Genomic DNA, 16,795 nt, shown 5'->3' with positions numbered 1-16,795 from the left:
GAGGGAGTCTTGGGCTGTCTTTGTATATTATTGCCCAGCTGTAATGCTACCATCTCTCAAAAGAAAGTAGTAACTAACATCTGTGCAGAGCTTGGTCTTGTACAAACAAGTATGGTAGATGCCACAAGAATGCACTTACGAGACGAAGCTGAAGTGGAAGGATTAGTATATGTATATGATTAGGCATCAGCATCTGAGTGGCAGGAACTGAAGCCACTTTGGAACATACAGGGAACTGGAGCTATTAAAACATCTTTTAAAAAACAAATATGGAGAAAAAAAAAGTTAATTAAGTGACTCCAATGAGATGAAACCAATTCAGTTTGCTAGATGGGTCTAAAATATGTTGACAAGATGTAAGCATGGAAAATGTTGATACACAAACACTTTTCAAATAAAGTTACAAAGAATAAAACTGTCTGAGGTTTAGCCAAAAATACTCAGGCAGTGTCACAGCTAGGGAAGAGCAGGAAGCCCCTTCTAGTCATCAGTCATACTGAAACTACGGTCAGAGTGAAGAGGTCTTGAATGCCGAACAAAGCAATGAGTTAGAAGTAGCTATTTGTGTCTTTATAATAGCCTGAGATAAAAACTGTTTATGTGTTGGTAGAGCTAAAACATAAATCATTTGAAATAAAGTGTCATCGTCACCCCCCGAAAGATGACAGCAGAAAAATAATCTGTGCATGTGAAAAAGGCAGAGTGTATGTTTATTTAAAATAAGTACTCATACAGAAGGGTATCAATATACATGAAGAATTCAGTCAGACTCTTGCTCCAGGTTATCTTTTCCTCACAAAAAGTAATACAAGCTGAATATTAGACTTGCTATTTGGCAATGTCAATGTTGCAAAAGAAGTATGTATTTCCATTAGGAGGGACTTGTTACATCTTAATTCTTGGCTCACCTCATTTTACATGACACCCATAGTTAGAATACAACTACGAAGTTGGAAACTGCAATATTCACAGAAGTTGGTTCATGCTCAAATATACTATTTTTGTAATAAACCCAAACCTACCCACATGCAACAGGAGAACCATCTTTAAATTGGCTGATTAAGGTTTCAACTGTAAAAGCTTACTCTTTGTTTAATTTTGAGCCAGACCCTTCAATGTATTACCCAAAATAATGGAGCACAAAGATGAAGCCATCAGCTTCATGTTCTCTTTAATTTATAGTTCAAAAAGAGATGTTGAGATAGCTTTAACACTCAGATCCAAGAGTCTCAGTGCTTAAATCATACTAAAGCCCTTGTCAACAGTTCAAAAGGTGGTGTGCGTTTGACCCTAGCCAGCAGCCAAGCTCCCACACAGCTGCTCACTCACTCTCCTCTCCATCCCCAGGAAGATGAGGAAGAGCAGCAGCAAAAGCAAGAAAACTCACCAGCTGGGACAAAGACAGTTTAATAAATGAAGGAAAGAGGGGAAAAAACAAACCACCAAGTGATGCCAAAGCAATCACTCACTACCTTCCACAGGCAAACCAATGCCCAGCCAAATATACAAATAGCCACCTTGGAAGGCAACCCCCCTAAAAAATCCTTCTTCCTCTACTCTGTTCTTTTTGCTGAGGATGACGATATGCAATATGGAATAGCCCTTTGTCTGGTCAGGACTGGCTGTCCCAGACGTGTCTCTCCCAGTCTCTTGCCCACCATCAGCCTAATTGCTGTGGGGGCAGAACAGGAAAAAGAGAAAGCCTTAACCCTGTACAAGGACTGTTCAGCAACAGCCAAAGCATTGGTGTGAAATCAACACTGGTTTTTAGTCACAAATCTGAAACACAGAACCATATGGGATACTATGAAGAAAGTTAACCCCATCTCAGCCAGACCCAGTGCACAAAGAAATCCCAAGAGTTTAGCTATTAATCTGCATGAGATATAGCACACCATAGCTTGCTATTTGGAAGCCCAAAATGAAAATCAACTTAACTACTGCAAAATCCTGTCAGCATATGAAGCTGCGTGCCAAATTTATTAAACCTGAATCAGTCCACTACAGTTAATACTATTCTTAACATTTGCAGTAGTGCCTCTGACCAGTTTATTTATAAAACAAGTTAAGCCTAAGGCCTTCCCCAAACATACAACTTTGCTTGTGGGACTTGTGTTCATGTTATTAAAACTGATCTGTTTTCCTCTTGCAGTTTTGATATTAGTATTTACTGTTTACTCCCAGCAGGTTGTAAACAGTATTGTACAGTAGATATGCATAAATAGAATCATAAATAAAAAAGCTAACAAGGTGCTCAGAAAGACAGCTCAGTCACTTTGCCACTGCACATGAGAACTCGGTTTATGATGCTTGCTTATGCTAGTTTCAAGGGGGGGGAAGTATAATTAAATATATAACATCATAAACTACAGTTTCCATGCATGTCTTCTCTTGCCTGTAAGTAAATATCCTGGGAACAGAGAGCAGAAGTGATGATCTGTAGAAGTCAGCAGTGTCTCTTCACAGACCTTGAGAGCTCCTCAGTGTCTGCAGGAACAACTGTTCATTAAACCCAAAATATCCCAAACAATGCTACTCCCAAAGACAGTAATTTTTATTAATCTACCATTAAACTTCTGTTAAGGGTAAAGGTGTTGAGCACCACAGATATTTAAACCTGAACACATTCAGGAGTTGAAAGTCTAAACAGTACATAGATTTCTGGCACTTCGTATGTTTAAGAGCAAATGCAGTTCCTTGGTGCTTTTTTGTGAAGCTACTCCTTACCTCCAGAAAGTAATACATGAGAGCCAGTAAAACGGTCTCCATGAATAAAAAAAAGCCACTGTAGACTGAGACTACCCATAAAAATTAATCTGTAACACTGATAAAACCAAATTTAGAATCACTAAATTCTTTTACATGTAAAGGCTACTCCTGCAGAGCAGTTAAGGCTCTGCCAGTACAAGTTAGTACTGGCAACTCTGAGTTGCTGTAGCAGGATTTGATTCGGGGCTCTATCCCAGGGGAAAGCATTCTCCCAGCAAAACTCAGGAGCTTCTCTTCCTGTGGCAAGAGCTTTCTGGGAACAACTGGGCTCTAAGCAAGGTTATCTGCCCAGGATTTTAAAAGTAGCATTGCTCACTGAAGAGATCTGTCTTGAATTTGAAAGGCTAAGGCACAGTGAGGGCAAGGAATCAAGGCCATGATTTTCCACATCCAACTTAAACTCAGAAGGCTCCACTTCCAAGTGAGCGGAAGCCACTTTAAGGCGTATGGAGGGCACAGTGAACACTGATAATGGCAGTTGTCAAAGCTAAACATAACTAGAAATTCCTTTCTCTTTCTAATACATGCAGATGACTCAAATCTGGGTTCCAGGACAACGGTGAGCTAAAACCCACTTTTGTTTGAGGTATTACAAATTTTACAGCTTGTGCACAGCTCTATCGCTTGCCAAGGGCCTCAATGCAGATGTGCCAGAACCACAGATAGATGTTTCTTGGGCAGGCTTTGCTCCCTTGAAAATGAGCGGCGGCAAAAAGCAGCAGCCCTAGTTCCCCTTTCCTCTCTCCCAGCTTCCCTGCAGCAGGTGAGCCTAGCAGCAAGCAGGGATGTTACTCTCTATTCCGCAGCGCTACACAGCAAGCAAGCTCACTGCTAAATATATCCAAATAGAAGTTTCAAAACCACAAAATAAATACAGTTCTTACTCTAAGTTATGCAACAAAATGTAGGTTATACCTAATATTTCATGGTAAACATAGCGTTATTAAACTTTTTTCCCTGTCTTCAGTGTAGCAGTTACAAGAGGCCCACAGGAACAAAATTCAGACTTCCACAGAAAGTAACAATTATGTTTACTTTCTGGGTTTTTTACTCCCTGTCATAACAAAATAGTGATCATCTTGCCTGCTCTTCATAAGAGGACTTTCTGATACACTAGGCGTTCCTTTGTTAGACGCCATTGCTGATTTTCCCTTAGGGAGAGGCTTCTTGGCTGCTGGGGCCAAGCTTTCATTTACTTGCAAGTTTTTTGTTGAAGGCTGTGCTGGCTTTTTGGTCACTGCCTCTTTGGCTGAAGTTTGAGGAAGCCGTACAACAGATAAAGGAGTGCGTTCAGGAGGCTTGGATGAAGTGGGTCCAACCTGAGGGGGTTTACTGGCATTAGGCTGCTTATTGACAGCTGATGACACATTTTTGCTTGTAGATACCAGCGTAGGTGGTGACTTTAATGCTTTGTTAACCGCAAGGGAAGGTGCAGAAGCTGAGTGTTTTAGGACTGAAGGACTTTTCAGGTTCCTTGCCCGATCAGTAGCTGTTTGTGGAGCTTTCCGAGGATGCTGAGATCTAGTTCCTGAGGTCTGAACAGCATTTTCAGAATGAGGTTTTGCAAGGAGCTGCTGAGATTGTGCAAACTTGGCAACAGCACTCAGGTTTGTCACAGGTGGCTGAGCAGCTTTTGGACCAACTGAATTCACTTTGGGTTTCGTGTCAGATACAGGTTTGCATTTAGCAGGGACACGCTTCTGTTTCGAAGTGATTGTTTCAGCTGTCCCAGGAAAGGGAGATGGCTGTTTCTTCGGGGATGAGGAGGCAGGATGTAGTGCTGGTGCTGGGGAGCCCTGAGGCAGGGTAAATTTCATCTTGGGAGCATCAGGGGACCAAATACGTTTGCGCAATGTTTCAGAGTGAACAACAGCTGTTCTTGTTCCTGCAGATGAAGAGCTTTTGCTTAGAGGCTGCGAAGGAGTAGAAGCTGGTGAACTGTGTGCAGAAGACTCCAGTTTCTTTGAGGTGCCAGCTAATGGTTTCAGAGGAGACCCTTCTAATTTGGACTTGACTCTCAATGACTTGGCTGTGGAGGATGGAAGCACTGTCACTTTTGGTGATGCCAGGACAGGGGACTGAGGACGTTTATGTAAAGCTTTCTTGGCACTGGCCCCAAGAGTTGAAATAGGAGTCGGTGGTTTTGATGATTGCTTTTGAAACATACTGACAGCTGACATTGGATTCATAACAGGAGGTTCCTGAAGTCTAGCTGGTGAGCTGGGGACACTGTCACTGGTGACTCCTTTCTGAAACGCCAGGATTTTCTGTTCCAGAGTTGCAAACTGAAGCACTCGGCATGGATCATATTTAAGTAGAAAACCTTGAAGAGTGTCCCAGCCTCCACCAACACGGACCATCACATGCTTGCCATGTAGCATCTGAGAATGGAGGAAGAGGGGGAGGGGGCAAAAAGAAAGCAGAAGAAAAAGAGATGATTCTATCTTGTTTTATGCAGCATTATGTCTTCATCTTACATTAACATTTATTGAAATTGGCCAGAAATAGGACCTCCTTCTTACAGAGAAACATTTTTTTTAAAACAGAAATTATGTGATAAATAAGGCTTATGCTTCCTAATTCTTTTATTAAGCAGTTTCTCCTGCAGAGACAGTTGTTATGTGCCAGGAAATAATGAAAGCATATATTTGGAAGACACTTCAACCCTTCTGTCAGCTTCTTTAACTAGTATATAGAGCTTTGGATACAGGTTTTGTCCAAATTATGGACGTGCTTGTAACACAAAACTCTTATGCCTGCTGCAAAGAGTGATCAAGTATCCTACAAATTATAAACGCCCAAGTGTCCAGATTTTGAAAAAGCAATGTTCTCAGAATATTCTCTAGCATTATCCTTATTTATATTGCAAGTTGTTACTGAAATTTAAGAAACAGCACCAAGAAGAGTAACTAACTTGGTTTAATGAGAGTGTAAAACCAATGCTTGTAAGACCTAAGTAGCTACACCTACTCTGAATAGGCAATTGGATGGCATTGTGTCCCAACCTAAATCATTCTGTAATTCTAAAACAATACCATAGAAATGAGGCATGTCACTTAAAAGCATTTCTTTTCCCAACATGACTATAACTTGGAATTCTAAGAAAGTACTTACTCTTATGAAGAGTATTTTATCTCCCAGTCTATAACGTCCCTCTGATAAGTATTCGATTGAAAATCGATGGGAACAACTGCAGGGAGGATCTTCTGCTATATGTTTAACCTAGTTATTAAAAATGAAAGCATTTGTACTTTGACAGAAGCATGTGTTTAACAGTTTGAGACATTTAATACACAAAAAGATACTGTTATCTTCATCCTATAATCCAAGATAACCCTGGAATTCTGTACCCTTACAATAAAATCTCAGCTACACAAAACCTCAAAATGTCAAATAAAAGAATAAAGTACAAACTGCATTCACAAACATTTTTAGTTGTCCCAATCCAATTTTCACAATTTCTTCAATTTGAAGTTGTTTCTAATTTCACTTAAGACTTGTTCATAACATCATGTGTAGCAGCATCAGTTCCAATCACAACCTTGTAAAGACACTGTTATGGTCTCTAAAAATGGAAACAAGTGCCTGGGTTTCCCCTCTGACCAAATCCATTGCTACACCTGACCCAGGAGTACTTCAGAGTTCTCCCTAACTTTTATAAGTTAAACTTCTATGTTACACCCAAGAAGGAAACCACTTAAAAAAGGAGAAAAAGTCCTCAGGTAAGTCCAGGGTTAGAAAAGATGTGCCTCTTACAGACACTTAGAAACTTAAACTGTCAAGAAGGAAAAATAGTGAGTTTTCAGAGAGAGCAAGGATCTCGTGGCTGACTTTCACAAAGAAGCAGGCATTTTACATTAAAACATGGAGGACATTTAAAATAAATGCTTACTGAGTCAGATCACAGAAGTACCAAACTTAGAATTTTATGTAAAGCTCAGAACACAATAAATAAGTAGTACTTACTGCCTCATGTAGCTCCCCGTGGTGACAGCATGACTTTGCTGTGCTAACAGGTGCTGGTGGCCCAGAAGTCATTAGCAGTGTTTCTTCTAGCTCAATTTCCTTCTCTAGTTTTACTAGCACAGGAGGTTCAACTCCATACCTCAAATTCATAAGTGGACAGTTTAATTGATAATTTACTAAAGAAAACAAAAAGTGATGATAACAAACATGCAAAATTTTGAGTGGCTTGACTGACAGGGAACAACACTAGATCAGTCAGAGGAATAACTGTCTTGATAACCCAAGGGAAGGAACAGCTTGAATTTCTGGTAGAAGCCCCTCTAAAGTGGTCTTGGAGCTACCAAAGACAACAGTAAAAATATAGTCAAAACTACATAATTTGGGCCACATTCAATTTAGATAAACTATCTTAAAGCTTCCAGCTCTGCACTTGAAATAAATTAAAAGTCTAAAATTAGAGAATGATAGAGATATCTGCCAAAAAATCTTTAAAAGTAACAACCTTAAAACTGTATTTAATGTCAGTGAGTTTCTTCCAAGATGTACATGTATCTACAAGCTGAATATAGCATTTAAACATACAGCCATAAACACCAGTGGATCAGCACCTTTCCATGGAAAAAATCTGATAAATATTTGAAAAAATACGTATATTGTACAATGGTCCTAGAAAAGTTCATCCCTACTTTCTGCACAGAATTAACATTTACTGCATTGCACTTAATGGCAACAGTCTGAACTTTATCTTCGCTTTTATTTAATAGAACATGCTCTTCACTGTCTCATTAGGAACATGAGCAGATCACATACCTGGACACAATGCGCCCGATTTCCAACAGACAAAGATACACTTGTCTTGGATCCTTGTGCAAAACTAAAAGGGAAGAGAATAAAAGGGAGTTACAGCTCGTATTTACTGTAGAGAGGCCTGTGCAATTAAGTACACAAAGAAGGGAAGATAAGGAATAGATGACTAACTTTGCCATCATTCTACCCAGAATTATTGCTTCTGTAAGCTACATTATCATTGATAAAGCACTATATGCTTTCCAAATCTAATTTTCTATTCCATAAAATGTTTAAACCCATCCTGGCATTCCTGAAATCAAATTCTTCTTTACCTCCGAACAGAAATATGCTTCCCTTATGCTTAGGAGGAAAATCCAAGAGCTTTCCCTTTGCTATCCCCAAATACATTATTTCAGTCTTAAAGATGAAGAGTATTCAGGAACTGCAAATGGGAAAATATACTCCATCTGTCCTTGCTCGTGCATGCAGACACAGATAAGCCCATACACTCTATAGGTGAACAGTTGTAGAATATACTGCAAGTGACCTATCTGACAAGTGGATGTTCTATGCAGCCAGCCAGCCTAAGTGGTTTAAACCCATGGCTGTGAAAGAATAATCTGAATGACTGTTACCATTTCAGTAAGCAACATATCTTTTTTTCTTATCACTTTAAGAGTGGCCAGCTTTGGGTACCAGCAGGAGCTGGCAGATTCACCCAGTTCCACTTTGCCTGTGGCAGCTACCCTACCTCATGCTATACCCACATTTCACCCCACCCTATCAGCCCCTACCTCCTGCCCCATCCACCCGGAGATTTGCTTCAGGATTTGATATCTTTGTGAGGCTGTGTCTGAAAAGGATGGCCAAAACCCCTGACTGTAGGAAGCAGGCGAGAATGACATTGGTTTAAAGAGACAAATACTCAGATTCAAACACCAGATATTGGCTGTGATCACAGAGAAGAAGCAACTCCATTTCAGATGTTAGCAGCACTGATTTTTGCATTAGGCTTTGCTTCTCAAAGACTGTGCCCACATTCACCCAGTTAGTGCTCAATGCAGAGGCTGCTTTGTACCCCTCAATTCAGACAAGCTTTAGCAGGTGCGTGTTAGTTGGCCATGTAGGCACACGAAATGACAATCAGGAAAGCTGAAGAATGAAATGGAAGAGCAGGGTGATGACCAAGCAGCGTGAAGATGACTGTGGCAGCTCTTCTGGATTTTCTTGACAGATTTGAAATGAAAACATTTAATCATTTCTACTGTTGCACTGAAGAATGGAAGAGGCAGAAGGAAAACAATGTCTGTTTTGGCATCTTTAGGTGAGCAAGGAAAAAGAAGCTAGGCCTTGAACAGAGAAAATAGTTTAAAATCTCACCCACACGTAACTACTTCCTCCTCTGTCCCAGTACAACCCTTAAAATTGAGGTGCATTCAAAATGTTCTACAAACAGTTATATGAAGGCTTTGGGAAAAAAAACAACCAACAAACATCCCTGCAATTTTTTAGCCAACCAGGAATACTGCCTAATAACTCAGAAACCAAAGGCTGAAAGAAAGGTCATTCAGCTCCCCTCAACCCACACACATGGCATGGTTCTTGCCCCAACCTGAAGTAAGTGTAAGAAATGGAAAAAGCTGTAGATGTGATATTCACATGGTATAAATTTTATACGAACAAGTCAGACTTTCTTTGCAATGTGCAGTAACAATATTCAGCAGAAACTGGAAATTCACCCTGAAGAGAAACATAATGAGCCAGCTCTATATCTGCAGATGAAATCTAACATCTTCCTGATGCTCAATTTAAATTTAAAACGACTTTGCTTTAAATGGGACTGAAGTGTTTCCTAAAGTATAAGCAGAGTATGGGCAGATGTTCTTCTTTACATCACCTACACCAGTCTACTTTTTGAAAGTATCTGATTATGAAGGATAAATCTAAAACAGAAAAGTGCTAGAGGTCACTTAGTCCATTTTTTTTTTGGTATGTGTTTTTGCCAGCTATAACAGAAGTGCCTTTATTTGCCTGAATCTAGAATAAAAAAATGCAAATTTACCCCTTAGAGAGATCAAGAAATTTGTTTTGTCTGGATCTCAAAGGGGGTCCCATAATGGCTACCCTCCCTTTTACCCTCCCTTTCTACTGTCTCAGAAGCCACTTAGTTTAGTACCTTCACAGCCACCCACACTTTTCAGGAGGCATTGCTCTAAATATCTGACAGGAAAGAGACAATTGTTAAATCGTCTTTCTGCTGTTTCACTCATAAAGAATGGATTGAAAGTTTGATGGAGAACACCAGTGGAAAGAATGTTTCATCAAGGAGGCTGCAAGTCTGTTCATTTCACTGCCAAAAAGGCTCACAGGAGATATTTATGCCATAAAGCAAGCTTGTGTCAAGACTTACAATCAGACTTCAAAACACTTCTTAGCTATGAGCAAAAGCCACAGTATTAGGAAATCCTGTCTGCTTATCTCAAGGAGGCTAAACAGGTTCTAGTTACCCATCCACTCACAGGAACTATGATGTTTAAGCAATGTGGTTCATACAAGTTGCACTGCAAAAAAAACAAAACCAATTTTCCTGTATCTCAGCTCTCCTACTCATCTGTATTTCATGGCACTGAAAAGAGATTCACTCACTAATTAAATCGGACTGAGACAGATGCAAATGAGGATTTTTTCTCAACTATTCTAAAAGATGTCTTATCCAATAGAGAAAGCATGGGCAGTTCCAGTAGCCAGGAGGAGAGCTTGAAAGAAAAACGGTTAATGAAAACAGTTCCTCCCATTTAAATTACATTAAATGGCACAAAGACTTTGAGAAAATCTGGTAAACAGTGTGACAACTGCATCTGATTACTGAAAACAAAAGGTACTTTGCAAATTTTTGCTATTCTGCTGACAGATATTTTACCTTTAAAAAAAAAACCAAAAAACAACAAACAACAAACTCCAACCTTTGGCTTGCCACAGCAAGGTTTGTATTAATTAATTTTTACTGACATAATAGCTGGTAGAAGAGCATTTCGTTATTTACCATGCAATTAAAGCACACTTCCTCTTAATTAGCAGTTAAGCAAGTTTTCTTCCATCTGGAAGTATCAGTCTGGAAGCTGTTTAAGGGAGAGATTGTGCATTGGGGCAGTCGTACACACACAGTTGGCAATATTTATTTTTATAACTATCTTATTAAATGGGAAAACACAAATGGTTTAGTCATGTCAAGTAGGTCCTGCAGCAAATGTTAATTACCAACAGACTGTTGCCACTTCAGGCACAATGCCTTGTTGTTGTTACCAAATTTAGCAGTAATGAATTCATAATTCTGAGGGCTTTCTGCAACAAAAATGAGCTCTAACTCCCAATAAAAGATCTTATTGTGAATTGACTCCATGGCCCTGTGGTCTTCTCTCACAGGGAAAGTGAAACCAAACTTTTCTTCTCTTTTTCTCAGTGGGCCTTTTCACTAAAGGAAAACATGAAAGTTTGCTACACAACTGTCACTCCCCACTTCGTCCCATACAGCAACTTTTGGAAGTTTCGAAAAGCATCATGCGAGTTAGAGCAGTCACTAAACTGTGTTTTCAAGGCTTCTACTTGAACACTTCCTTAAAATAAGTAAAAGCATTAATAGCTTGCATGAGACAGGCATATTCATGACAAAGACTTCAAAAGACGGTACACAAGAGATCTCCCTGACTAGGTAGCTATCCACAGAGATCAAAGCAAGTCTTACAAAAAGGTAGATTTACCTAAACCTTCAGACTCAAAGAGATAAGTCTCATCAACTCCAATGGCCCTACACCAGTTAAGAAAGTTGGCTGTATTATCTCTGGCAAAAAAAGATCCTGATGGTGCATCCTTCTTACATGGAACTTTTCTCATAGGAAAATTCTGGCAAGGGAAGAAAACAAAAAGTACATTGTGCACATCAACATTGCCAACAGATTTCAAAGCATATTTGCAAATGAAAATAAACCCTCAATTCAGAGTACAGAAACAGTGGTTAGTAACTATTCTGTGTGCAACCCACCATGCATTCTATTAGAAAAGCCACACTAATGTAGAAAGCATTCCACCCTATCCTTGTGAACAGTCATGGAGTAAACAATCCTTAGCTCTGAGACTTTCCCAAAGGCTGCCTATACAGCTGGTCCCCCATTTCCCCACATGCTGGGGTAGAAATCTTATTGGTGGCTTCATAGGTTTGGATAATTATTTGCCCTTCCCAAGCTCTGTTCACAGCAGCAGAATGAGCACAGATAGAGAACTCCAACTAAACTGAAATATATTCATCTGCCAGACTTCATTTTAGGGCCTGTTCTAGAAAGCAGAGGGAAACAGAAAGGAACAAGGGGCAGTTTCCTTTAAAGGAATTCAGTACTTATTTGGTTTTAAATTGGTATCTTCAGAACTAAAAATTCAGTTCATAGATACACAAGTTATGCATCTTGTCTTCCTTAAAAAAAAAAAACCACAACACAAAACAAAACCAAACAACTAAGGATTTGAAGCATTCATATGGCTCTTGAATACCCTTTGACATCATAAAACTTGTCCCCCCAGTTAATAATAATTCTAATATTTAGTAGTTATATTACTTACTGGTAAATATCCATTATTTGAAACTATTGTTTTACTAGATAAAACAGTAAATGGTAATCACAAAATAAAAATGGTCTGGATGTGGTGAGCAGTTCCTCCTGCCCCCAAGGGAAACACTACCAATTAGGGCACATTAGCTGGTGATCTACTATTTGACAAGTCTAAGCGCTGCTGTAGCTATACCCGTAGGTTGAACATATGCCACCTACATGGCTTTATACTTTAAAGTAACAGATCAGTATTCTTCATGGGACAAACAGACTGGAAGTTGCTTGAGATTCATGTTTTAACTCAGTCTTGGTTCCCAACAAAAACACTACATCCCATGTCCAGGTAAATCTCAGTTTGGATATTTTGATGGCTGACCTACATTCTAGAGTTTAGCCACCAGTTTGGGGCGTAAAACATGTCACCAAGTGCCAATGGATATCTTCTTACCAACCCCCACTGATGTCAGGGGAACAAACTCCAGACTTGGACTAGATCTTCCTCAGACAAGACTTCTACTGGAATCAAACTAAAAACCTGGTAAGGACTTTAGGATTTTATTAACAAAGCATGTAAGTAATTTTTTGCACAAAGTTTACCCATCTGTAAGCCACATTGTTGTTAATCAGCTTCTTTTTACTACTATTTACAATTAAAAAGTTTATGTATGCATTTAAAAAAAATAATTCTGTGACTTACCCTTAAATTATTTGAGCTACAACATTCTTTAATTGTGTTTTGAAGAACACCAACCAATTGGCAGAGTAGTACCCCATTATCAAGTTCTTCTAGCAGTTGTTCTGCTTTGACTTCTATTCCTAAAAAAATCAATATTAGAGTTACTTCAAAGAAGGTACAGAAGTTTCATATGAACTTAGAAGCAACTCAAATAGCATTCCAGTGTTAAACACTGAAAATTAATAGAAAAATATAAGTAAATTAAAATCAAATATCCATTTAATTAGATTTTAATTAGACTACCAAGATTCAGCAAATAAATTAGAATGGTTAATCATCCTACCTCTAAGAAGTGGCAGCTCATTAAATCCAAAACCAAAACACGCATTTTAATGCAATTCTCCCAGCCATTCAGGCTCAGATACACCAGATCTTAACAGTACTATAGTTATTAAGTGTCAGCATTGACTGGAATACTGGAAAGTGCTTTGAAATTTATTAGACAGCGATTTTTAACCTCACCCAGCAAGCCAGACAGCCAGATTGACAGATCTTCTTGCATAGGCACCAAAGTTGCTTCATGCCGCACAGATATCCATCGGTCATACAGGCACACATCTGCCAAACCTGGCCCATGTCTGGGAGTTAGAGGACTTCGGGGACTTAAGGGAAGGTCATCTCCAAACCACACCTGCAGAAGATGTCAGGAAGCTGCAGACAGCGAGGTCTAGTATTTGCAGACATATTGCAAAAATTTGCAGTTCTGAATTATGCTGAAGATTATTCAAACAGTAAGTATTCATTCCCCTTCAGACAGATACACCAACACAGCAGCAGTCATGATGGTGCAACTCTCATTCATAATGCCTGCATCAAAAGTACTACTACATCCATTCTCTTGACTTCTTTGGATTTAAAATTACATATTCATTAAATGAAGAAAATGTGTATTAAATTTGTGGGGTTTTTTTTTTCTTTTTCTCAACAAATTTAAGGAATGAAATCTGAAGTTTGTCATATAATTTACTACAGCCTACTGATTTCTCTGACATTCATTTCAGAAGCATTTAGTGTTTAAATCATTAAAATGATGTCGTTAAGAGGAAGCATATTTCCATGCAAGAACATAGCACAGTGCTTGAACATGAATCCTTAGCATTTCCCTTAAGGATTTAATATTTTCATATTGGAGAGGTACTTAACATTTCAAAAGTACCACACTGATATTTGATGCACAAAATTCCTGAAGACAAAGAAGCCTTTTGGTATTCTTAATACTTTCCTTCAGTTCAGTGTGTGTACAAAAAAAAAGATAATTTTTTTACACTTACATAGGAGTTTTAAAAATACTCTTAATCAACAAACAAGTTCTTCAATAACTCAGCATTTGACTTCAAAACCTTAGGTAACAGCATTTAGGAAGAGAACACCAGGTTATATATCTTTTCACATTGCACCATTAGCAAAATGGGAAAATAATTGCTCTTTTTTAATAGAGATAACTGGGGGAGGGGGTGTTCTAGCATTTCATCTGCTTCAGGGTACATTTTTGCATTAAAACAACAACAAAAAAAAATCATAAGGGTTCAAGCATTACAAAAGCCATTTACCTGAACTGCATTCTGCATGGTTACCTGCATTTACATTAGTTGCTCCCCCTAGAAAAAGAGAAGAGTATTTTTAATACAGTCCCTCCTGCTTTCAAGAAAAACTCACCAGTGATGCTTTGGTAAAACAGCCATTCTGCAACACAAGTCTTATCGGGAATGGAGGAGGAAAGAGGGAAGTATCTTAGTAGCTAATGTTTTGATCCAGTATTCAGTCAATGTCAGTTCTCTGCCCTTAAGAAAAGGGGCAGTTATTACAGCACAAAGAAGCAACTAACTTCATTTACATAAATAATAGTCAAAAGTTTGCACGATTTTAAGGAGCTGTAAGGCATTTACTTTACCAAAGAGAAATATAAATACTCCAAACCATTCTTGGATGTAACAATGTTGGCATTCACCCTTTCTTTCTCAGCTACCACACAAGTGTATCTTGTACACACATGCATGTGCATCTATGTATCCTGAGTTTACATTAAATACTTTTAAGTTTACAAAAATCTTAAAGCAAACAATAATTTTGAAGAATGAGACTTCTTGCATGGATACATGAGAGAAATCAATACTTTTATTAATGTCTGTTGGAATTTTGTATTTCCAGGCAACTAGCACACCACCTATGTTTTCAACAAGCTATTGCAGCAATATGGTTATCAGGACACTTCCCTGGCTTTTCTCTCCTGAAGCCAGCACAGTATTTTACAGCAGTGCTTTCAATCACAGGAAAACTCAGCACAAACTCTACTCTGGTCTTGGGATCAATCAGTAAGTCTCTTAATGTAGGCTCCAGGTCTAGAAATGCATAGTATTACTAGGATAGCTGCATACACACATACCAGAAGGAGTTTCCTCAGCATAGCTCTCCAAAGGGGTAGTGGAGGGCATTACAACCTCAAAAGGTACCTATCTGTGTCCTGAAGGCACTTAGAAACAACTTTCTTGCTCCATCACTTAATAACTGCAATAAAATTTCATCTTGGTGATGAAGCTGGAAACCAGATTGCAGACACTGTCAGACAGTTTAAACTCATCTGTTTTCCTTTAAAAATAAATAACTTCCTTCTCCTGTCCCAGATGTTTAAGCTTTATATGTAGATGGCATTCTTCTCCACCTGATGTGCAATTTGGCCTTCCTATAACAAAAGGCTCTACAGCCCACCACAGAAGACCCCATTCTTGCGAAAATTCTCCCCCTTCCTCTTAGCCAGAAAGCAGAATGGTGCTGTTTCCTTCCCATTTTTCCCTCTCACACTACATAGGACCACACAGCAGGCATTTCAACCAACTTACCCCTATGACCAGCTAACAAGCAACCAGTTTATTTTCGGGCTGAAGCCACTTCTTTGAACCAGGACTGCTAGCGCTTCTCAAACTTTATCAGGGATACTCCAAGTGATATTTTTTTCCCTTCCTTTTATTTCTAGGGAAAAAAAAAAAAAAAAAAAAGACATCCTCTCCTTGATGTTTTTTTTCCTTCTATGAATGAACAAGAGAAGGGCAGTGTATATACCAAGCATTACTAATGAGCATGTTATGCTTCCCACAGCTTTGTCCAGGGCAATACATTTTCCTTTAGCATAAGAAAGCTATTGTCCCAAGAGAGTCGCAATAAGAGGCTCCATTGATTAAAAAAATAAATAAAACAACAGCAGAACAGCCAGTAGAGAAGTTGCTCTCATTAAAATAAGGAGCTCCATATAGGCTAACAAGCACTCTAGCATACTAACCACCCAGGAAAACAAAAGGCAGCCTAATTCACAGGGAGCACTCAAAACACGAACAAAGCAAAATATTCACGCAGCAGCTATCACAAGAATGCTCAGCATCTGCAGTTTTGAGGCATGCCTAACAAAAACTAGTCAAAAAAAGAGGAAAAAAGAAAAGGGATTGAGGAAAATTGTGGCACTTGATCTTTAAGAGCCTGCCCTTCTAAAGTAAGTTATTTTGTAAGCCCATATAACAAAGGGCTCTCTAGAAAGTCAAAGAGATTCATTTATCAGGGCATCTGAATAACACTTAATAGTAACAATTACCCATTTTCAGAGCTCAAACAGTCCACCTCTGAGACTGCAGGGAATAAAGATTAATGTACCCTTATCACTTACAGGGAGAGCAAGTAGGATGAGAAGACCCAGAAGTCTGCCACCTTCAAGTAGTCAGCCTGCAAGGGTTCAGAATGTGCTGTGGTGAGGGGAATACTGCAGTACTGTGTGGAGTCATAACCAAATCTGACAACTTCTAAAACCAGTTGGGTTTCCTACATCAAAAAGCTCTACATAATGAATGAATCAAGTATTTGATATTGAATTCAGGCATCTCCAGCTAGAACAGTATTGGTTTCTGTACATACCAGTTTTATCAACTCGCCTTCATTCAACAGGCATTTG

At 38.9% G+C, this 16,795-nt stretch overlaps 1 protein-coding gene across 1 annotated transcript; it reads right to left on the bottom strand.

Moving 5' to 3' along the window:
* Positions 1–3,438: 3,438 nt before the first annotated feature.
* On the bottom strand, positions 3,439–16,424 carry GAS2L3 (growth arrest specific 2 like 3). The gene is made up of 9 exons (XM_061357341.1): positions 15,699–16,424; positions 14,412–14,459; positions 13,324–13,492; positions 12,823–12,941; positions 11,283–11,424; positions 7,546–7,609; positions 6,736–6,874; positions 5,884–5,991; positions 3,439–5,150 (listed from the first exon to the last, which is right to left on the bottom strand). Exons 2-9 carry the CDS (start codon positions 14,439–14,441, stop codon positions 3,801–3,803), a joined length of 2,121 nt encoding a protein of 706 aa, XP_061213325.1. The 5' UTR covers positions 14,442–14,459; positions 15,699–16,424; the 3' UTR covers positions 3,439–3,800.
* Between the last annotated feature and the right edge of the window lie 371 nt (positions 16,425–16,795).

Source organism: Neopsephotus bourkii, unplaced genomic scaffold (assembly GCF_033783945.1).
Source record: "Neopsephotus bourkii isolate Nb327-2 ecotype Australia unplaced genomic scaffold, CSIRO-AGI_Nbou_v1 NB_107, whole genome shotgun sequence".
Classification (NCBI taxonomy): Eukaryota; Metazoa; Chordata; class Aves; order Psittaciformes; family Psittacidae; genus Neopsephotus; species Neopsephotus bourkii.
This window is presented reverse-complemented; position numbering and strand designations above follow the sequence as displayed.